Source organism: Condylostylus longicornis, unplaced genomic scaffold (assembly GCF_029603195.1).
Source record: "Condylostylus longicornis isolate FDR11 unplaced genomic scaffold, ASM2960319v2 ptg000048l, whole genome shotgun sequence".
Taxonomy (NCBI): Eukaryota; Metazoa; Arthropoda; class Insecta; order Diptera; family Dolichopodidae; genus Condylostylus; species Condylostylus longicornis.
The window spans coordinates 7,161,008-7,184,988 of NW_026578017.1; the positions used below are offsets into that span (position 1 = coordinate 7,161,008).

At 27.2% G+C, this 23,981-nt stretch overlaps 1 protein-coding gene across 13 annotated transcripts in view; it reads left to right on the forward strand.

Moving 5' to 3' along the window:
- Nucleotides 1–23,981, forward strand: part of LOC129611238 (transient receptor potential cation channel trpm) — a 248,746-nt gene that overhangs the window by 187,169 nt on the left and 37,596 nt on the right. For all 13 annotated transcript variants that reach the window (XM_055524269.1, XM_055524268.1, XM_055524272.1 and 10 more), the window contains 4 exons: nucleotides 4,813–4,885; nucleotides 11,198–11,357; nucleotides 14,026–14,162; nucleotides 19,513–19,669. In XM_055524269.1, coding sequence (XP_055380244.1) covers nucleotides 4,813–4,885; nucleotides 11,198–11,357; nucleotides 14,026–14,162; nucleotides 19,513–19,669 — 527 coding nt within the window. The remainder of the gene's footprint in view (nucleotides 1–4,812; nucleotides 4,886–11,197; nucleotides 11,358–14,025; nucleotides 14,163–19,512; nucleotides 19,670–23,981) is intronic.

The window sequence follows — 23,981 nt, forward strand, 5'->3', positions numbered from 1 at the left end:
ATTCAGTAAGTCAAGAACTTACCACTTCATTTCGAAGGCTTTCCGAGATATTCGAAGGCTAACATATATGAAGGCTAATAGTGCTATCATTCCGACAAAATTTAAGTATTTCTGCTGCTGTCATATAATTTTTATCATATCACAAAATTGATATTTTTTACCAATTGCGCTTTTTGATATAGCTTTCTAAAATGACAATAAATTACCTAAATTTTCTCTTTGAGTTTACACACTTGAAAAAATCTCTATAATAAGATTTAATAAAAAGTCCAGTAGCTCTAAGTAATACCTATGCTGCTTGATAACAGGATTTATTCATCCTTGTTATAATCCTGTAGTCATAAACAATTTAATCATATTTTTTTTCTTCGTTAAAAAAAATTCCCTTTTACATATTTGTGTTACACAAAAAATTTTCTTGTTTCTAAACTAATAGTGAATATTTACATAATGGGAGATTATGTGATGGCACCAAATTTTGAATTTCGAGTTTTGAGTGGAAACGCACATCTTCATAGTATAGGAAAGGTAAATAAACTATTTTTTAGAGAAATGCCATTCTGTCTGTCTGTAGGTATGCGAAATTTTATATGTGAGTTTTTTTTTGCCTTTAGTACAAATCGATTAATTTTTGGGACATATCAGACCTTCGGAACTGAGCCTGTTGTCGATTTTACACTTTTGCATATATAAAGGGATGTAATCGACCAATTTCCTTTAAATTTAATATTTAAATTCGGAGCATTACAATGAACAATGAACATATAAATATTTTGAAAAGATCAGGGTTTGGAAATCGAACTGTTGGCAAATTTTGCATCCACGGAACGGATTGATGAAATGTTTTGAAATTTGATATTTGAGTTCTGGTTGTTACCAAAATCAACTAAGGAACTTTTCAAGGAATCGGTGTGGCACAAAGCTAAATTCTCCTAAGAGCCATATTTACATTTTTCTAAATATGTTCAATAGGAGGTGTTCAAAAAACATTTTCATAATATTTTGTAACGCTTTCACTAAACTAGGTAATACATTTTGCAATCGGTTATGTTCTGACAACATCAGATTTTTTTCTTTTACATAGCGGTATTAATCAATATCAAAGCTATCAAATGCATTCGTCAATCACTTAAATTATAGGAAAGAATATTTGAAAAATATACAAATATTTTTTCATAATAAATCTACTGAAAAACAAATTATTCAGTATTCAAATATGTTATTTTTGTATGTATGTGAAAAACCTTAAAATTCTATCATGCGAAATCTGTTTTCTTTTAATATTTTCCTTTTAAAAAAGTATGCGGTTTTGACAAATTTCTACAAATCGCAAAAAAAATTTCTTTCAATTCGGAAATCAGAACCAAATTAAATTGAAAAAGTGTTTCAATATTTAACAATTTTCTCTAATATTTGGCAGAGATGTAAAGATTTTCATTTTCATATGTCGAAATAAATAGTTATTAACATCCATTAAGTAAAATGTTAGGCTATAAATTACTTTAGTTTTTTTCTTTGTGTAAATCAATTATATTCCTTATTGATTAATTTTTTTTCTCTATAGAAATCATCATTCTCCTATCTCTGTTTTTGCATTTAATGTTAAAAAATTGAAAACTTTTGTCTAACTTAGAAGTAAGAATGATAATGCTTGGCAATAATATTTCCCAAATAAGTAGAATGTATATACGACTTTATAAAATACATATGTACAAACATATACATATACATAATTATGTTCTGAATCATATTGAATCCATTTATTCATACATTAATGTTATTTACATTTAGAATTTATAAATGATTTATAATACTTACAAAGAATTTGAATTGCTAAAGAATTAATTAAATTAATGTTAGTGATAATCTATTGTAAATAAATATGTAGATATATATGAGGCAGTGTGTTGTGTAATTAACGTAAGGATAATGGTTTATGTATATGTCATTGATAACTTTTATCATTAATTAGAGTAATTAGTTAACAATATAATCATATTACATCTATATAGTTATACAAAAACTTTTATGAAAAATAAATAAAATTAGCTAGAAAATTGGAAAGTACTTACATGCTTATGTATATGAAAGTGTGAATATTTTTCGATTCTTTAAGTTTAATATGCTTTTAAAAAAACATTTTATCATTGCTTTCTAAATTCCCAATCACGAATAATTCTATATTTTTCTAGCCTTTGTCTAATTCCCGATTTGTGTTCAGTTAAAACTTTAAAGAGTGCAAGGTTAGAAATGCTAGAAAGAAAGTTTCTTGTCTCGTTATTGCATCCCTCCATTCGAATAAATTATCAGTTAATATGCTCTATGTTGTTACAGTATGTATGCTCTATGAACTGAATTTGTATTCTATTTTCAATTCTTCTATTTACTTACACAGTTCATCACATAAATTTCAGGCAATATCAATAATTACATTAAATTTCGAACCTTAACCCTTTGCACTCCGAGTGTTTTTTTACTCAAGCGTGCGGCAACTCTGTGACATTTTTGCGTTGGTGCATCTGAAAAATGAACTTCTGTTTTAATAAAAAAAAAGATGTGTTGTTTTGTTATAAATTTATTTATTTAATTAATGCAGTTTGTGAAAAAAGAAATACAATTTGATATGTATTTATATTTTGTAATTCAACTTAGTGTGATCCTTGGCTTGTTTGTGTCACAATATTCGGTTGTTTTTCGTCTTCCGGAATTACCTTTCCTTATTCTTATTATTTTCAACTAAATTGTCTACAAAATATTCAACATCAATTTCATTATCACTTTCGTTTTCACTGATCTCAAGACTTTCCAAATAATCTCTCTCTTGCATTTTTTCGCAAGGGTAAATCTATCTAATATAAAATAAAGTTCAAAATTCACCAAGAAATAATGAACGCACGCTACGCTGGCTTTTCTAAATGCACTGAAAGCAACTAGCGCAATCAAAGCATATGGCGCAATAGCGGCGCCTACGGAGTTAGTGCACTGAAAGCACTGGCGCAATAGCGGCCCCTACGGAGTGCAAAGGGTTAATGTAGTTCTCAAAATAAAAGTAAATTATTATGCATGTGTACCAACGACGCCTACGGAGTGCAAAGGGTTAATGTAGTTCTCAAAATAAAAGTAAATTATTACGCATGTGTACCAACGAATTTCACAAAGTATTATAAATTCAAACTGAGTGATGTTTGTTAAAACGGGAAAAGATGTCTGAGATATAGATGCAGGTATGTTTTTGACCAACCTTTAAATCTAATTCGATTTATGTGCCGTACAACTCAAGTAACTTAATCATATGTCAGAGACAGTAATCCCTACCTTATTTGAATTTTGCATAAAGCAATTTGGTTGATATAACAGAACTACTAATGTTCAGATAGATTTTACTAATACAATTTCAATAATAAGTCCATTGTTCTAATGAAATTTTATTCTTGTTGCATAAGTTTTTACACTATACTAAAATGCAAACAGGAGCTATAGAAAACATTCGTATACGGTTATAAAAAAAATTGACACGGTCAACTCTATTTTTGCTTGTTTTTTAAATATTTTTCCGCAATTACTCTACGCTTAGCATGAATGAGCTACGTACATATATAAATGGAACGATAAACCTCACAAAATCAATTCACAAGTAGCGGGAAAGTTACGTAATTACGAATATTTTTTCTTTTATGTTTTTGATTTATTGACTTGTGATTTTTTGTAAAGGAAAATAAAATATTTTTTTCTTTGCATTGGGGAGAAAAGTTTTCATTTTTTATTTCTAGATTAATATTAAATTTTATGAAAATTAAATACACATTTTGAAAATGGCATGCTTGAATAATTTCTTCTTGGAATCCTATATTTTTGTCTCTTAATTAAATTTCAGTTTTTCTTTTTCATCATCGTCTAGGCATCATACGAGTATCAAGGAAAGCTATAATAAAACACATCAAATTTCAATGCAAGAGAAAAATTTTCATGTTGCTTTCCTCACAGAATTATATTTCGAATAAAAATATCAAATAAAATTCGAATTAATTTTTATTTTATTATTTTTAAAAGAAAATTTTTTTTTCTGATGAATTTAAAAACGATGATGAAGATTATTATAATTTAAATTTTTTATTTCATAAAAATGAAGAAACAGTACAGTACATTATTTCAAGGTTATAGAAAAGTATAATGAGATCTCAAGTTGGTTATCAATATTGGAAGAAATTTAAGGTCTATAATCTCAAATCGTTTTAGAGTACAGTAATAGAATAGTATATAGATATATCGTTTTTGTCGGTTAACATCAAATTTAGTAGATTTTTAAAATAATTTCATGAAAATTCTTTGAAACATTAACAAACTCACAATTAATAATATACATGTAATGATTATTTCGTGTTGTTCCTTAGCAATAAGATTTCCGAGAAAAGACATTTGTGTTGGTTAATAAAAATCAAATAATTGTTGTATCAATCAGTACGAAAAAGGGAATAAGTCACTTTAATATACCAGACAATTTTAGAGGCGGACTTTTTTTTAATTCAAATCCCTTTCAAATCAAATCAGATTAGGTCTAGTATGCTCTATTATGAAATTTCATAACATATGGGGCCACCGATAATCGTATATTCTATCGTTAAACATGTCATCCAAATTTTACTTTCCTTAGAAGCAGCGTTTTCTAGCCAAAAATTAGTTTTTTTATGTATACCCTATAAATTCAACAAAAAAATATTGCATAGCCATGCCATGCTACCATCTTATTGTTTATTTCTTTATTATTTGTACAAATTTGAATTTAAATGAACTTTGCTTTAATTTTTATTCCAGGAAATTCGAAAAGGATTAATAAAGGCTGCAAAAACTACTGGTGCGTGGGTTTTTACTGGCGGTACGAATACAGGCAAGTAAAATTTATTGTATTTTAAAATAGTAAGTTCAGTAATATATACAATATATACATTGATTTAATTCAGTAGAACATGGGTAACTAGAAAATCAAGATATCGAGATCTTCTAAACTAATTCACAAAATTATGTGAACTTTTCTAGTACAAGAAAACTACTTGCAAAAAGGTTAAAATTCTCGGACTTTCATTCATCATTAACCCACTAATAAAGATTTATCTTTATGTAATTACAAAATGTTTAACTATTCAAGTTGATATCTTACTGTCACATCAAGTGTGTAATTGAATATGAACTATGATACGAGTTTTGTGAGAATTAAATAGGCATGCAATTGCCGTTTTTTTCTAATTTTTCTAAAAAAAAACGCTCATACGCAAATAACAACAAATTTTTATTTTATAATTAAATCAAACAAAATAAAAGTGGACAAAGGAAAGAATAATGATTCGAATTTTTTGAAACGCCTTTCGAATGGAACACTATAAATAATATTCCTCAAAATGCATACGAAGTTCTGGAGAGAAAAATAAAAAATTAGTTGCAAAACTGGAATCAACTCAAAAATAAAATTAAAAAAATTTCTGTTCCAAGAATATTTAATTAAAAAATTATTAAAATTTTTATATTTAAATTAAAAAATTTAATTAATGTTAAAACCACAAATGATTTGTTATAAAAATTTTATTTCATGAGCTCAAAAAATATTTTTCTAAGAACTTTGTGTGCAAATTAAACATTTTTAATAATATTATGGTACGTTCGACAAAAAAATTTTTATCTTCCATTGCAAAATTTGTGATATTTCTGAAATTATAGGAAAAAATATTTTAAATATCGCACTAGCAACAACTATAACTTTCATTTAATTTCAAGTGCAACAATGTAATTTCTAGAATAGCATATTCTCATCATAGACTTAAAAGTTTTACAAGTTTGTTATCTATCACATTATTGAAATTACATACATTTATTCATGTACCAAACAAATTCAAAAATTGCATATGATTAGGATAAGCAATGTAAACAGTCTTTGAAATAAAAAAAAAAATTAAAGATTCGTTAACATAATGTTCTGATTTAAAGATTAATTACGTGATGTTAAGCAAAAATAATTATATCTTTTGATGGTATAACATTTACCATTATCTTACTGCGTTTATAGAAATTTGGATAAGCTAACGGTTTCTGAAATATAAAATGCCAAAAATTCGAAAATTATAAGTTTCGAAAAGCTTGAGAGATGTTGGATAAAAATTTTCTTCCAACGAAATCAACTATTCAATAGTGTCAAAAAGCCGCTAAAATTTCAGACTTCTACAACTTACGGTCTAGAAGAATAACGATACAGATCGAAGTTTTGTAAACATGGCTACGGATAGACGAATAGACGGAGGGACGGTCAGAGTGAAACTTAATATTTCACTCCTTAATTTCAGTTGCAAGTGGATCTTGCTACAATTTTATTTAATTCATTTTATTATAAATGAATTGCTTTGAATAAAATATTCAAATTTTTATTAATAAACAAGTTCAAACTCCCCCCCTCTTCACTTGGTCTATAATACGTTTATTTTTAGGATCAAATAATAATAATTTTAAAATAAGGTCGAAATCCAATACTTTATTGGGTTTCCATTGAGTTCTTTATCGGAAAATAAAACATTCTTCATATCTTAATAGTAGAAAAATTTTTGTTTCATGTTCAGATTAATGGCACAAATTTATAGGACGTATTAAAATATTTCTTTTTTAAAAAAATAAAAAAATTTGAAAAAATTCCAATTTTTTCAACTCAGATTAGGAAATGTGATTCTATTCCTTTCGAGTACCATAAAGAAACATTATATAAACTTCTGAAGAAAAACAATAAAATGTAAAAATATATTTTACACTTGAGAGATCTCAAAAGAATAAATAGATGGAAAAAAAGCGAATAACAAGTAAATTCCTTTGTGCCATAAAAGATAATAAAGAATTTTGTAATTTTCACTCATCTTTTATTGTTAAAAACTGTCAAATTCCATTATTTTTTAAGTAAAAGTTATTTTCTGCTCTTTTCGAATTCAAGACGACTCTTCGCACAAAAAAATACAATTGATGATTGATTTTCCAAAAATTGAATTTCTTTAATATAGTGGTTTCAATTGTTTTATTGTTAATCAATGTACTCAATATCAGTTTTTTGTTTTTATACTCGTTCGAACGTATTATTTTCATACCCGTTCGAACGTAAATTGGGCATGATCAGGGTACTGGTTCGGGTAGCCGCCATACAACTTCAAAATTTATTTGGCTATATATCAGAAACTATAAAAGCTGTGGAATTGAAATTTCACACAAACAAATATATTATTAGTAGGGTCAATGTGTCTGATAAAAGTCGTTTGAATTTCTTGGCTCTTTCTGGTAGCTACCATACAACTTCAATAGTAGTTTGGCGCACACAGTATTTTGAAAAACGCTGTACTGAAATTTTGCATAAATTAATATGGTAATACGGCAGCTTAAAGTCATAGTCTGTCCCATAGGCAGGTGTGACATATTTATTCGCATATAGCAGGGCTATATGCGAACAAATATAGCAGGGCTAACACAATAAATAGAATGACATAAAACTATATATATATTTATTCAATAGAAAAAATAAACTTTTGTAACAATTTTCTGACCCCCTTTCAGTAGTGTCGCGGCCCACAGTTTAAGAAGTCCTGGCATGTAGGATAGCGAATTCGTACGGATACCACAGAGCTGATAAGGTCAGCTCTATTTTTTTCCCGTTTAAAATAAAATTACAAATATTTCGCCGCAGCGAATTGGAAAAATGTATTTCTTCGCATTGTAAAGGTGATTAAAATACTGATATTGATTAGCATTTTTGACTCTTTTCTTAAAAGAGTCACATCAAATTTTAACATATCATACATTTTTTTGAAAACAGGTTTGAGATCGAATCTATGTGTCATAATTTTCTGTAAATAGTTATATTTGTTACTAATATAACTATTAATAGCAGGATACAAAGTGCTTACAATAGACTATTCGTCCTACATTGGTACTGGTATTGGAACTGATACTACAAATTACCGTACTGGGTCAATCTTAATTTCTTTGTCAAAAGTTCTTCAAATCGTATTTTTTTAGTTAATTCTTCGCAGCATCTTTGCTATGAAAACCGATATTCTTCTGAACCAAAACTCAACACTACCTTTTAAAAAGCACATTGAAAATACACCGTTCTCAAGAAGAGGACGATGTTTAAAAAATTATATTATTTATTTTGAAGTTCCCAGCTGTAATAAAAACAAAATTATCTAGTATTGATAAGTAATTTTATACTATAGGAAAATTAAATAAGCGACTTATTCGATTTCAAAACCTTCTATTATTCGGAAACGATATGTAGTTATTAAAATTCTGGTTGTGTTTATATTAAATACAATTTGTGTATAAATTGCAATTTAAAATATGTGAAAAAAGTTTTTATTTTTCAACCTGAAAGGAATAATTTTTATTAGCAGCAACTGAAATTACAACATCTTGTTCAACACGTTGTAAATACTAAAATTTTATTTATTTTTTCTTGTTTTTCATTCTGATTGAAAATTATGACGTATAAATTGTGTGGTTGTTTTCTTTTCTTATCAGATTTTCATATTGCTTTGCTTTACTTTTAGAAAAGTTTTCCTTTTTCCATCTAGATACATATGTTCAACTCAGTTAGAATATTAAACTTTTTAAAGTTGAAATGAATACGAGTACTCTTCTGTGTTTTTTGTACTATTTTATACTTTATGGTTTGTTACGTTTATTTTTCTATTATATAACTTTGATGATTTTTCTATGAAAAAAGTTTTATTCCGCTTTTAACTGCTAAGAACAAAAAAATGAGAAAAAAAATAATAGACTAAGTTTAACTTTACTTTTTTTCTATTTCTTGTGCTTCTTTGAATTTTTAGAAGTGTATGTTGTATGTCTTGATATACACACATATCATACACATACATACATACATTTTTATTTGTGTTCTGTTGACTATAAAAAGGAAAATTATTAACTTTTCTTTTTTAATTTAATTTGTCACAATTCATCAGTCTTTCCGGGGATTTTGACATCAATTTGATTTTTTTTTTATTATATTAAATTTCATTTTTGTATAAATTTAATTTTGGATTTTGACAATGTATTTTAGAAGCAAATAATAATGAATATTTTAATCTTTATCATTTTCCTGCCATAAATAAAAATCAGTTTCAGAATTTTGAAATAGACAATTAAATTTAATTCGGAAAATATGGAAACCATAGTGAAATAGTAAAATTTGCTTAAATTTTAATATTGTAATTAAAAAATATTTTCCAATTTTCTTAAATAGGACGTTTGGACTAAAAATTCAGTTTGGAAGAATTCAATTGTTTTAATGGAGCTGAAGATATAAATCCTAGGATTGTCAGTAAACAAGTTAATAATGAATATTCAAATAAATTAAATTATACAAACTATTCGGTTGCCTTGGCACAAGGCATTATTCGTATTTTTATTTAGTAATTGGATCCAATTAGTAGTATGTAAAAAGAAGATTGATGCGGATTGCAACGACAGGAATTATAGAAATTATTTGATTGGTTTGATTTTAATGCAGAACTACTCTGTAATAAATAAATAGATAATACCTCAAAAATATTAAAAAAATTCTAGAATCTGAGCGGTCAGCGAATAACCGACCCCAAGATGTATATTTTCTTATTTAGTGAAAGTGTTGCATAATATGAAAAAATTCTTTTAAACGCTTCCTTCAAATTTCAAAAACGCTAGTAAGCTTCTAGTTAACATACCCAAAAGAACGTAAATTCTTAGTCAGGTTTCATTTTATCTCATCCGAATCTTATAAAAAGTGCATGGTACTCCCAAAAAATTTGTAAGTCTATTCATTGTTTTACCTTCCTGAACTGAAATATGCAATTTTAAGGAAATTAGTTGATTTTTATCTATTTATATGCACAAAAAAATAAATGGCCTGAAGCAAAGGTCAAATTGCTGACACATGATTTTTTTGATTGACAAATATGAGAAGGTTTCTCGTATATAGTAAAACGAAGATTGTATATAAAATATTATATAAACATTTTCTTAAAAATTATTAAAAATGTAAAATTGCTTCCTGCAAAAGTTGATTAATCGCACCAAATCCGAAATAAATTTATAAACAAAATTTCATCAAAATCAGTTTAGCTGAAGAAATGTGTTTGCACCGAAAACTCATATTGAATGCAAACTTATGCTTCAATGAAAGCAATTTTTGAGGCGATCGCATTGCAAATCATAATTAACATCTATTAGGAGCCAAAGCATTTGTTAATAAATCTGTGTAACAAAATTCTCAATATCTTGGTAACCATTTCCTGTGTTACAATAATTGTAAATTGGATTTAGTTTTTTGACTTAATTTATCCTATGGCAAAATTATGTAAATTATATAATATAACGATAGTTACTTTCTTGTTAAAATCTAAAATTCGATCTAAAATTTAGTAAATTTACTTCAAATTCTTGTTCAAATCTCTTTATCACTTGTTTTGCCCATTTCATGATATTTTAATTTCATTATTACTCATATTATTGTCTTTTCAAATTTTAGTACTTAATCCATATGCAACAAAGCATGTGTACATACATAAGAGCTACATAATGCTCTTATAGTTTTAAATATCAAAGGTATTCTTTTATTTAACCAACCTTTTAATTTTATATAACTTATGCAAGAATAGTGTAACTCATGTACACCTGTCAGTTTATTACTATAGAGATGCTGTATTATTTGTATATTGTTTGAAGTATGTATGTACACTTTTACTGTAAGTTATTATATTTGTTAGAAGCTTACATGGACTATATTACAATGTTGTTTTTATATTTTAATAATAACGAAATTTATATAAACTTTAATATGACAATGATAATTGAATCTTCTTTTTATTCATTCATGACATTAAAATAAAGTAATAATAAAATCATTAAACAGAAGCAATGAGTAAAGTGTCCTTATTCTTCTCATCATAAATTTTACTGAAAGTAACTATGTGTACATAATATGAATGAATTGAACAATAAGGATAATAAAAACCACACGAAAAAAATAGTACGACAAAATGACGAGGAAAATATTCTTGTCTGTATGGTAACATGTCATAAAAAACAAAAATCATATTGGTACTCTTGTCTGTAACCCTCTTGTAACTTTTCATCATTATATACAAAGATTTAATAATATTGATTTCATTTTTTATTTTATATCATTTCATTATAGGAGTAACCAGACAAGTTGGCGATGCATTATCATCAGAAGGTCAACAACGGACAGGACGTGTTGTTAGTATTGGTATCGCTCCATGGGGAATCGTTGAAAGAAATCATGAATTACTTGGACATAATCGTGAAATACCATGTCATAGTATTAGTTCACCAAGGTAAGACAATAAATGGAATTTTAGAGAATGTCATTTACAGTACTTTTATAGAATTATGTTTTAATAGAAATGAGTAATTAAGGATCAAATTGATTGTAATTGTCTACTTACTTTCGTCGTTTGCGGAGGATATAAGAAAATAAATAATGCATATCGTTGGAAAACACTTATATAAAATAGCTTAACAGAATCGTTTTTAGCACTTTTCCAAAAAATTTTTAAAAAAAAGTGCTTATTAGTTTCACTCTGTCCGTCCGTCCGTCCGTCCGTCCGTCCGTCCGTCCGTCCGTCCGTCCGTCCGTTCGTCTGTCCGTCCGTCCGTCTGTCCGTGTGTCTGTTTACAAAACTTCTACACCCTTGAAGATAGAAAGCTGAAATTTTGTACGTACATAGATCTTTACTAGAAACTTATTTCCGTAGAACAAAATTTTTACCTATCTCCCCCTCTCTAAAAGTTATACCCCCCCAAAACCCTAAAAATGGCCTTTTTTAATTATTTGTTGCAATGAAACCATAAGCATTTTTGAAATTTTGCAAACGCAGAAAGACAGTGGCTTGCTTCCTCTAGCACGGTATACTATAGTTAAACTTTAGAAAAACAAAATGGCCGTTCAAATTTACCGTTATCTAAAGTCCTTTTTTTGCAAATTTTTGATTTCGTTTTTCTTCTAGACCCCAGCCTGTAGAAGCTTGAAACTTTAGGGCCTTTTAGACATTAACAAATAGTTTATTTTGTTAGAAAAAAAATATAATTATTTTTCTTAACTCACACAAATAACCCTTTAAATCGAGCATTATGTTAACCCCTCTTTATATTAATTTTTGCTTTATTTCAAAGACTGCATATATGCGTCATCCTAAATATATGCAATCCTAGAAATAGTTTTGTATATGAATGAAAATAATTTTAATAGTGTGATAGGTATCCATACTCGTAGACTGTATTTAAAAGCAGAATTTTCACTTGTTGAAGGGAAAAGTGCTACAATACAAACCATTGGTTTGACCCAACTTTATTTAAATTTGAATGAGAAATGCATGTCAAATACAGATACGAGAATATACTTTTCGTCGGTGTCGAATTCTGAGTAGAAATACTCAGAATTGATATATACAGAATTGAATGTGATCCAACATCCAAGCAGCAGTTCGGGTTAACTGCCACTCAAGCTCAAAAGTTAAATTACAACTGTATCTCTAAAATTGTAGGAGATAGATTGTTAAACTTTTTCAATATTATCGTTATCGAAAATATTGAAAAATTTTGGTAGTTGCCCATAAAACTTCAAAAGTTGTTTAGTCATGCCTTAGAAACTATTTTGCTAATAATTTAAATGTTAATTAATTATTTTCTGTAAAAGCCTTTGACATGGTATAAGTTTATGTGATAATTGCCATATATGAATAAAAAAACACTAAAAATAAAGTGCTATGCGAAGCAGTGTAACAATTATCAAATAGGATTTAAAATCATTAGCCACAGAGTTGACACGATCAAGTCTACATGCTCCCAATTAATTCTTCATATGCAGAAAGTAATCCTATTTGATAAAAACTGTGTGTCATTGGAAATTTTCACAAAAAATACTTTTAAATTTTGTTTCCTTTAAATTCCATTTACAGCAGAAGCCCAACTCATATTATTATTAACAAGCTTTATAACTTTTTCAAGTCATAAAATTATGGTTCTTTTTAGCACTTTTCCAAAAAATTTTTTGAAAAAAGTGCTTATTAGTTTCACTCTGTCCGTCCGTCCGTCCGTCCGTCCGTCCGTCCGTCCGTCCGTCCGTCCGTCCGTCCGTCTGTCCGTGTGTCTGTTTACAAAACTTCTACACCTTTGAAGAGAGAAAACTGAAATTTAATACGTACATAGATCTTCACTAGAAACTTATTTCCGTAGAACAAAATTTTTACCTATCTCCCCCCCTCTAGAAGTTATACCCCCCCAAAACCCTAAAAACGGCCTTTTTTAAATATTTGTTGCAATGAAACCATAAGCATTTTTGAAGTTTTGCAAACGCAGAAAGGCAGTGGCTTGCTTCTCCTTGCGCGGTATACTATAGTTTAACTTAAGAAAAACAAAATGGCCGCTCAAATTTACCGTTATTTAAAGTCCTTTTTTTCCAAATTTTTGATGTCGTTTTTCTTCTAGACCCCAGACTGTAGAAGCTTGAAATTTTAGGAGCCTTTAGATATTAATAAATAGTTCATTTTGTTAGAAGAAAATTTTTTTCCATCTCCACCCCCTCTCAAGTTATCACCTCTTGAAATTCGTAAAATTTGAATTTTTGAGACCTTATATTTCCGAAACCGCAAGCTTTTCCAAATTTTTATAAACGCAAAAAGCTAACGGTAAATTCCGTGAAATTAAAAAATATAATTATTTTTCTTAACTCACACAATTAACCCTTAAAATCGAGCATTATGTTAACCCCTCTTTATATTAATTTTTATCTATTTCAAAGACTGCATAAATCGTTCATCCTAAATATATGCAATCCTAGAAATAGTTTTGTATATGAATGAAATAATTTTAATAGTGTGATAGCTATACATAGACTGTATTTAAAAGCAGAATTTTCACTTGTTGAAGGGAAAAGTGCTACAATACAAACCATTGGTTTGACCCAACTTTATTATTCTATCATTTATTTTTTTCCTATTGCAGATCTAAATTGGCCGTGCTAAATAATCGTCATGCTTATTTTTTACTAGTTGATAATGGTACACAAGGAAAATATGGTGCTGAACTTATTTTAAGACGGAAATTAGAAAGATTTATATCAAATTTGAAATTACATCCGTGTAAGTATAAAATATTTGTATAAAAAATACACTAAAATATTTTTCAACAAAGAGAAATAGGAAAAAACATATTAATAATTTTATCAACATTTTGAGATGATTCCATCTTAAATTTATCGAAGTATTGGTTTCACTCTATCTACCCTTTACAAAATTTCTAACCCTTTAATCTTATTTCAATAGAAGATAATTTTTACCTATTTGCTTCTTTAAGAACTGTAGCTCTTTAAAAATTTAAAAATGCCATTTTGTGACTACTTATTTTAAAGAAGCCATAAATATTTTCGTAACATTCAAATTTTGTGAACGCAAACAAATAGTGGCAGCTTTGTGAATATTAAAAATACAAAATGGCTGGTAAATTAACTGTTATCTAAAATGTTTTTTTTTAATTTGGTATCATTTTTCTTCTAGATCTAGACAATAAGTTGTAGAACTCTGAAATTTAAGAAGGTTTAAATATTAATATAGAAAAAATATTTTTTCCACCTCCACTACTATCCAGGTATCGAGAGGTACATTACATTTCCGAAGCAGGAAACTTTTTAAAATTTCGTTAAAGGCAAAAAGGAAACAGTGGCATAAAAAAATTATTTTCTTACCTCTCCCAATTAACCCTTGAATTGGAGCAATTTTCGAAAATATGTAAAAGACTTTTCCAATTTTTTTTGCCTAATCCTGAATTTATGCAATATTTGAAATATTTTGGTATATGAATAAAAGTAATTTTAATAATTTTAATAATCAAGTTAGTCGCATACTTAATTGTGTGAGAAATTCTTGTAATGAAAAAATTTTATTCTCTTTTCAAATTTTATTATCTGTTTCAGAATGTAGAGTTTTCAAATATCGTTTCATAATTTTCATAGTAATAGAAATTTTCATAAACACAATGCCGCAAAAACATAACGTGATTAATATCCAATATATTTTAGCTATTCTATAAAATTATATTAAAATATTCATGTAATTTAACTGTGCTACTCATATTAATTTCCCTGTTTATTGCAAAAAACTAGCGACGTTTGTGAACAAATTAGGTCAGAAAGATTTGTTATTTAGTGAAAACTGCTGTTACGTAAACAACACAAATATAATGCAGTTTTGACTATATATTGCGATATACTGCATTTGTGAAAAAACCGGATATCTGCAATATTGTCAACAATTTGTCAAGTTGTTTTTGTAAGAAAAGTATTGGTAATAGATTTCAAAAAAATGATGACGATTATGAGCGCTTCGATTTAAAACTATGAGAATAAACTGCCTATATGGAATCTGCCTTCTATTCAACATATTTTATATATATAACGGGAAAAAACAATTTGTTTATGAGAAAGTTGGTATATGTACTTTAGTAAAAACAAATAGTATTAAAAATTACTACGTAAAGTTGAGATCATTTAAAAAACGATAGCTCACTTTTAAAACAATTACGTTGACCTTTTATTTATGGAAATGGAAAAGGGACATATGAACAAATATAAACATCCATCAGTAACTTTTTTTTTGTTTTCTCTTTTAAGATCAACCTTTTTTATTGTATATTGTAAGCTGTCAGACCTCTCTTATATTATATAGACGAATCGATTAAAGTTTCAATAAATGTTAAATCCGTTTTGAAGAAACAAAAAATACAAAAAACAAAATATCCTTTTCATACGGAAATCCCTGATTTGCTACTCTCAACAGAAAAAATTAACCAAACAGAAAGAAATGCTACGTCATTGTATTTCTTAATCTTGGTCCGTTTTCTCATACAACATATTATTTATTATACGTAGATAATATAATATGTTGACGTATGTTTTACGTGTATGTTTATGCATTATGTGTGTTTTTATATTTCTTGAATATATAGGAGCATTAAAATCGAAGCTAAGTTCATACTAATGAATTTAGATTAAATTAACAATTTATAAAGCAGCACATTGACAAGTGGAGAAATGATCTAATGAAGTAAAAGTTTTATAAAAGTTTTGTAAACAGACACAAGGCTGACGGACGTTCAAACGGACAAAGTAAAACTAATAAGTACTTTCAATCAAAAATAATGTTCCTAATAATAAGTTATGTACATTGTCCAATTAATGTCAAATTCATGTGACATAATTATTGCAGTTATGTTAATTTTTTTACGACTAAATTTATGGAATACAGCTGATTGGGTCATTTATTATCATTCAATGTATTTTCAGTTTAAAGAACCTTTTTCACTACCTCTTTCCCTTTGTAAAAAATTAACGATGCTGTAAAATTAACAATGGAATGCCTAAAATTGAAATTTTGGTAGTTTTGGGAGGTAATAATTAGAGTGGAAGGGAGATAGGTGAAAATTTTCTTCCAGAGAAATAAATTTCTCAATTCTAGCAATAGTATAAAAATTTCTAATTTCTAGCTGAAAGGTAAAATAAAAATTTTATATATTATGGGTCTTTAAAAAGAAGATAGAGTGAAATTTGTAAAATGAAACTGGGAAAAGTACATTTTGAAACTATTTATGATTCAAATTGAATCGGGTCAGTAAAAAATTTTGAAGATAAATCTTAAAACTCATAATATCCCGAAAATTATAATTTTAACGCACTTTTTTCGAATTAAAAAGCCAAAACATCTTCTTATAAAAACTATGAAAATTCAAAATCAGTGAACTTTCATTTAATTTATGATCGCATGTATATAAAATTCCTGAATAAATATTTAACTCTTAGCATTTGCTTCATCTTTAGAATAAAAACTCATTTGTTAAAAGTTGTTTTAAAATCTTTCATTGAGTGAATACTTAATCATTGCGGTTTTAAGTAAAAGTTAAAAAATGACTACTTCATTGTTTATTTAATCCAATATTACATAATACCAGTGTTTTTATTTCCTTCCTTAACAATATCATATTTGTGCGGTATGACTATTTTTAGCCATATTTTTTCTATAAGAACGTGCCTTCAATATTTCAAACTACTGAGATTTAGGAGAATCATAATACTAACCATATTAATTTTTCTTATGTAAATATTATGTAATCCCTAAAGAATCCTTTAAGCCCTGAAGTAAGCTGAATAAAATAAAAACATATGTTATAAATAAAAAATAATTATGTATTGTATGTTCATTTTAAGAATAAATAATTTTTACATCAAGTCATCAACAATATGGTAAATAATTTCTAAATAAGTTTGTATAAACCATTGTGGAAAATATTAACTACATATATAGAAAATATAATGTAGATGTTATTGGGCTTCTATCTGAATTATATGAGTTGTAAGTTTCATGAAAATGAATAATATGTGGCCATACCAGTAAGGCCGCACCTAGGTTGACCCTATTTTTTAGCATTTTTTTAGCATTGTTGTATTATTCAGAAAGTTTCTATAGTTTGAAAGTTACACAAAATTATGTTATTCCAATTGCATTCGAATTTACTAATATCACTTCAGACAGTTAATTTTACTTACAATTTTTATTATAAATTCAGATTTGATAAATTTTTCACCAATATTGTTCTATAAAAAGACTAGAAACAATATTCTCTTACCACTTCTGCATAAAAATTGCGCTACTGGCGACGATTTTATTTGTAATTATTTGGCTAAGGAAAATTAAAAGGTCAAATACTAAACGATTTTACATTAAATTTAAATATTTTAAATTTTAAAAATTTTCAAAATTATTGAAATATGCTCAAAATTTTAAACAGTTACTTAACTAAGTCATTAAATAAATTAATAAAATTTAAAAAAAGGAATATTAATTTCAATGAAAAAATAAATATCTGAACTTGTTGTATAGGTCAAAAAGCTGTCCTTTTATTACTATATTTAAAATTCAATATAATTCAATTTTTTTAACTCAAATTGACGTGTAGCTGTTCACAAATTTGTTCACATACATATTAATACTTTAATATTTTACATCTTATTTTACTCATTAGTAATTCATTCATGAATGAGTTTCCTTAATATCCTTTCGTGATTTTAATTGAAAATTCATAAAAAGCGAACATTTATTTTTACTTTTTTGAATAAAGGATAATATTATTCTTACTAGGTTTTTCCAAAGTTGAAAATTGTGACAAAAAAAACTTAATTCATAAATAATTCAACTTATTTTTAGCATTTTTCCAAAAAAAAATGAAAATAGGCCTTAAATAGTTTGACTTTGTTCGTTCGTCTGTCCGTTCTTGTGTCAGTTTAAAAAACTTGTGCACTCTCTTAAGGTAAAAATAGCATATTTTGCCAAATTTTGACTAGTTTTGTATTAGATGCAAAAATATTTTTTTTCTTTCGCGGAATAACATAGATGAACTTTAAAATTACAAAAGGATGGTTAAAATTAACTGTTATCTAAAACCAGTTGCTTTTTTTTCAAATTTTTGATATCTTCTTCTAGATTTTTTTTCTAGACTCTAGTATCTTTTAAACAGTTATAAATAAATTATTTGTTCAAAAGAAAATTTTTTCCACTTCCTTCCTCTTCCAAGTTGTCGTTTCTCTAAATAACCAAAAAGCAAGCTACCAAAAAATATAAATCTTCATCGTAACTTGCTTATGAATGTTATTTTAAAAGCTAACATAATTTGGTAGATTTTCTTTTCAGAAAAGATTTTTCCCCTTGTTCAAGGGAAAAGCGCTACTTTACGAAACATTCATTTGATCCGAATTTATTTATAAAATCATTCCATCATGAATGGAATAATTGAGTCTGAATTTACAATTTATATTATAAAAGAATTTTAATTTTTCAGCATAAACAATTCGTGTTTAATATATGCAGAATCTATAAAAATAATAATAAAAATAAAGAAGTTGAAAGCAGTATCTCGGTATGAGCTCAGGCTATTAAAATTTTTATATGGACGGAGTATTTACACAACACCATTCAGTATTAAATCCAGTATTGAAGTTTCAGTAGAAATTAAATGTAATTAAAGTGCCTTCCCGTGTAACCCATATGATGAAATGTTTTTTACAAGCCTTTTAATAAAATTATGTGGGGGGTAAAAATTATTATTCAATATAAATATTTGCATTATCTAATAAAAAAATTTTGACTCCTCGGAAGATTTTTTGTGCAAAATTATTTGAAAAATTCATAAATGCATGTTATCAACTTTTTATAGAATGCAATGTGAAACGGGCATATTCTAGTTTAGGTTATTTTTTCAAGGCCCTTGTCGATTCTGCATTGTCTTAGCGATTTCTCGAGATAATTCTGCCAGAATTTGGCAAGTCTACAAAATTTTTCAAATAGACTTCATGTATTTTTCATTTCATGAACATTATGTTAAGAAAATAAAAACATTTATATGTATAAAAGTATATAATTAAAGTTATGTGTTATACATTTATAGTTACACATTCATGTACACCAGTTGTTTGTTTAGTAATTGAAGGTGGAACGAATACAATACGTGCCGTTCTAGAATATGTTACTGATACACCGCCAGTTCCTGTTGTTGTTTGTGATGGATCCGGTAGAGCTGCTGATTTAATAGCTTTTGTGCACAAGTAAGTATGTTTTTTTTTTGCTCTTTTAACATTTTTTTGTTATTTTTCTATATTTACAATATTTTATTTTTTAAATATTTTTAATAAATAGAAAAAAAATTGATGAATTTTCTTTAAAAAACATTTTCCCAATTTTACAAATTTTTAAATTTAAAAAAAAACTAACTAAAGTAGTAGACCGTGTCAACTTTGTGATACACACCTATATCAATATTTTCTGCATAGTTCAGTGTCTCTTATCTTAATGCACCACCATATACCATTGTATAAACCCTCATAAGTAAGTACAAAGTTTATATGAAAACAATGTGCCCAACTCAACAGGTTCTAAGAACTCGATGCTGATCAAAAATGTATACCTTCATCTATGTATATATTTCAAGCGTCTATTTCTTAGCGTTAAAAATGGAACGGAAAATTTATAATACCCTTCTAATATTCGCTCGTACATGAGTTAAAAAGTTCATTAATGTCATAAATTTTTTAGTCAATTTTAATATAATTAATCAATTCATTTAATTTTATTTATATTATCTAATAGATTGTGTTCTGCCATTTTTAGTTCAACTTAATTAAGTTTTTCCATTCCAGAAAGTGCAAAATTTTTGTACGACCAATGTGAGAATTTTCAACGGAATTTCGAAAAACATTGTTCAATGGAATTCAACAAAAAAAATGTTTCATTTAAAATATTTCTGTTAAATTATTTAATGAATTTTGGTGGAATTTCACTAATTTTAGTGTTGTTCATCATTTCTTTTTACTGCAAAAAACAAGAGAGCTTTCACAAATAAATTGTTTACTTATTTATTTTAGAAACTCAGGAAATTTATTAGCTCATACAGAGTATGTCTAATTCCATATTGAAAAAGTATGATTAAAAGTATACTTATTCAAAAATCTGCTTTTCATTTAAAGTTTATTTAAGAGAAATGATCACATTCTTTAGTTTGTGGTGCTATAATTTTTGTTATAAAGAATTTATTACATTTTTTAAAATTACAGTGCAAAAATAATGAATAAGATCACTTTTTAATTAACACATTGCCGACCGCACGAATTTCAACTGAACATAAGAATCCACCGCGCATTTTTGACATGCGAACAACTAGTGAAGTTCTCAAATATAAACAACAATTACGTATTTGTAAACAAAAAATAATCTAATGTTAATTAGTATGCTTTTATTTTAATTCAAGTGACATAAAATAGTATTTTGTAAAATTTAGTATTTCTGTAAAGTATGATATCTTTCGAAACATGTAAGTTTGTGTAATGGTACGCCTCAATTTTTAAAAATATAGGGAGTATATCCAGTTTTTCCATTAGAAAAACTGACTCTACATTGTCTGTGAGAATATTTTTTCTTGCCGCCAGTAACAATTGGGACAAGCTTGTGTTTCTTCACATCCATTGAAAGCCTATCTGGTGGATCAAACCTTGGCGATGGTTTTGCTTTTTCCCTACTTGTCGAAGGTTCTTCAACCATAATGTCCAAACTTTGCATATCGCCTTCTTTTATGAGTTGTATTGCAGCTCATACCGTTATATATGGAGGGCATCAAAATATATAATATAATAATATATATATTTAATATACTTAAAACAATGTATGCAATACTCCATTGCATTATATTGTCATACTGGGAGATTTCTCCGATCAGTCGTACACTGAGATTTTTTATAACGGGAAGATCTCCCCGATCGGTCGTACACTGACATTTTTCAAAACGGGGAGATTTCTCTGATCGTTCGGCAATGTCTTAATATTGAACAACAAAAATTGTACCTTTTACTTCATGCAATATAAATGAAACATCAAATATTAATTTTCCCGACTGTTTCATGGACTTTGCAGCATTCATTAAAATAAAATAATTTCTATTCAATTTCTCTTATTTTCCAAAATATTTTAAAATATTCTTTAAAGCCATTTGAACTTTACCATTTGCATTTCAACTTGTAAACTTCAACAGAATCTACTTGTATTTGCATTATTAACATATTAAAATTTTCTATTTAACATGGCCAATAAAGTTTTAAAAAAAATTTACCAAAAATTAATTTGCAATAAAAATTCATCCAATATGTTTTTGTCTTTTATACGAGTAATATGGATTGAGTCGAAAAATATTTTTATTGAGAAAATTCTTGAATTCTACATATCCAAAGCAATGTTGTACAATTCAAATATGTGCATATGTGTATGTTTTTCCAAAAACAATAAAAGGAAAAATAAAACAAAAATGAAAAATGAATAATAAAAAACCTTTTGAATTCTTCAAATGGCCACAACAATGAATATTAGACAGTGTTAATATTCAACGTTCGTGCTACAGAAAAACCAAACAGAATGGAAACTCACTAGGATGATTATTTTGTACGTGCTGTGTTCAAATTGAATAAGATGCTCTATACATGCAGAGGTTTTGAAACAAAGAAAGAAAAAAAAATTCTCTTAAATAGTTTTTACATACGCTACTTGAAAATTCACAGTTCATCCGTCACATTTGAATGTTTTCATTTTATAAATTCATTTTGGAAAACGTTTGCTATTTTATACGCTTCACACTTTTAAGTGAATGTTATTTTTATGTTAGAAAATAAAATATCAAATAATTTTAGTTACCCATAGTTTTATTAGATTTTATGTTTAAATTGTAACATTATTTTCACAAATTTAAATGCATAGTACTATTGAAAAAGAAAAATTTTATTGAAATATTGACAGTTGAGTTTTTTATGCTATTACAAAAATTGTTCACAAAAAACTTAAGCAGCACTTAGTTTAATTTTGAAAATTGAGACAAATTTTGAATTATTTGAGATTAAAAGACGTAAATACGTTTCAGCCGGTATAAACCGACTGAAGCATATCCTGCATCTTTCATTCTTGTATAGCAATTACTCGAACCTGTAAAACTATTATAACTATAGAAACTTTGCGCATAATTTTCCAAATATTTAAAATTAGTTTTTGGAGTAGTATGGCAGGTACACGAACCTTTTTAACTTACCCTTTGTCCGATTTGGTCCAATTACAACAGCGAACGGTTTTAGCAGAGAAGAAAAAACTTGTAAAAGCTTAGTGTCGATTGTGTTATTCGTTTTTGAGCTATCCTTCGAATGAATGGGCAGGCTGGCGTACAGACATACCTCAGTACCTCAACGCATAATTTTACGCTGAACAAGAATATACAGCATACATTTCTATACCACAGACGACTCCTTCAAGTGATTACAAACTCCATACCAAAGTTAATATATTATTTTTCACGAAGGTTCAGGGTATGAGAATATCACATGAATTTAATTGAGCCCGTAACTTTGTTTCGATTTACAGTTAAGAAGGTATTTTTCAAGAAGTATTCAAGAAGTATAAGTTTTAAAGAATTATTTAAGAAGTATATTTCAAGTAAAATATTTATTCAAGTGCAGACTTACCCATTTTACATTTTATTATTAAAGTACGTTGTTGAAATTACTCCATCAAAGTTTCTTCTTAATTTTAATCTTGTATAAATTCAAACTTGCAATTATACTGGTAAGCAATTCAACAACAATATTGAAAATGTAAAGATGAAATTAAGAACATTTTATGAGAATTTATGAAAATCACTAAAAAGTTAAAAATGATTATTTAAATTTTAATTTTGCTATAAATTACACCTTTTATGGCCATTTCAAAACAATAACTTCCATATAGCTTCTCTATTGCACTCTGCTTTATTTTATTTCTTAATTTCTTTTGTCACTGTTACCTATTTCTTAATTTATTGTTACACCAAGTAATTTTCAAACCACCAATTTAACATTTTCCTTGTGAATTCCATTCTGAACATTGAGGTACAATTTGGGTTCTCCTTAATTTAATGCCCAACTAACCCCATCATTTTTTCATTAGTTTTTACACTAGTATCAGTAATTGACTTGAATGACGTCATGTTTGTGAGCAAAAAATATTTGTGAAAAAAAATTAAAAGGAAATTTCTGACGTATAGCTCGATCCTCTCATATCTTTTAAATAGCTCTTTGCTACTAAAAAAATAAACACATATTTTTCAAGTTCATGTTTAAATTTTCGAATAAATATGAACACATTTATTTTTTAAATTACTTTATAAAAATATTCATTTAAAATTTTAGAAACTTGCGTAAAGCATACGTAAACTTCAAAACTCATTACAAAATATTAAGAAATTCTTCTACGAAAGAATTTTTATGTAAAAATTTTCACTCATACCTTCTATGCTTAATTTGTGAGAAACTCACCTCTGAAATTCAAAGTAAATTCATTTTAGCTATAAAGTTT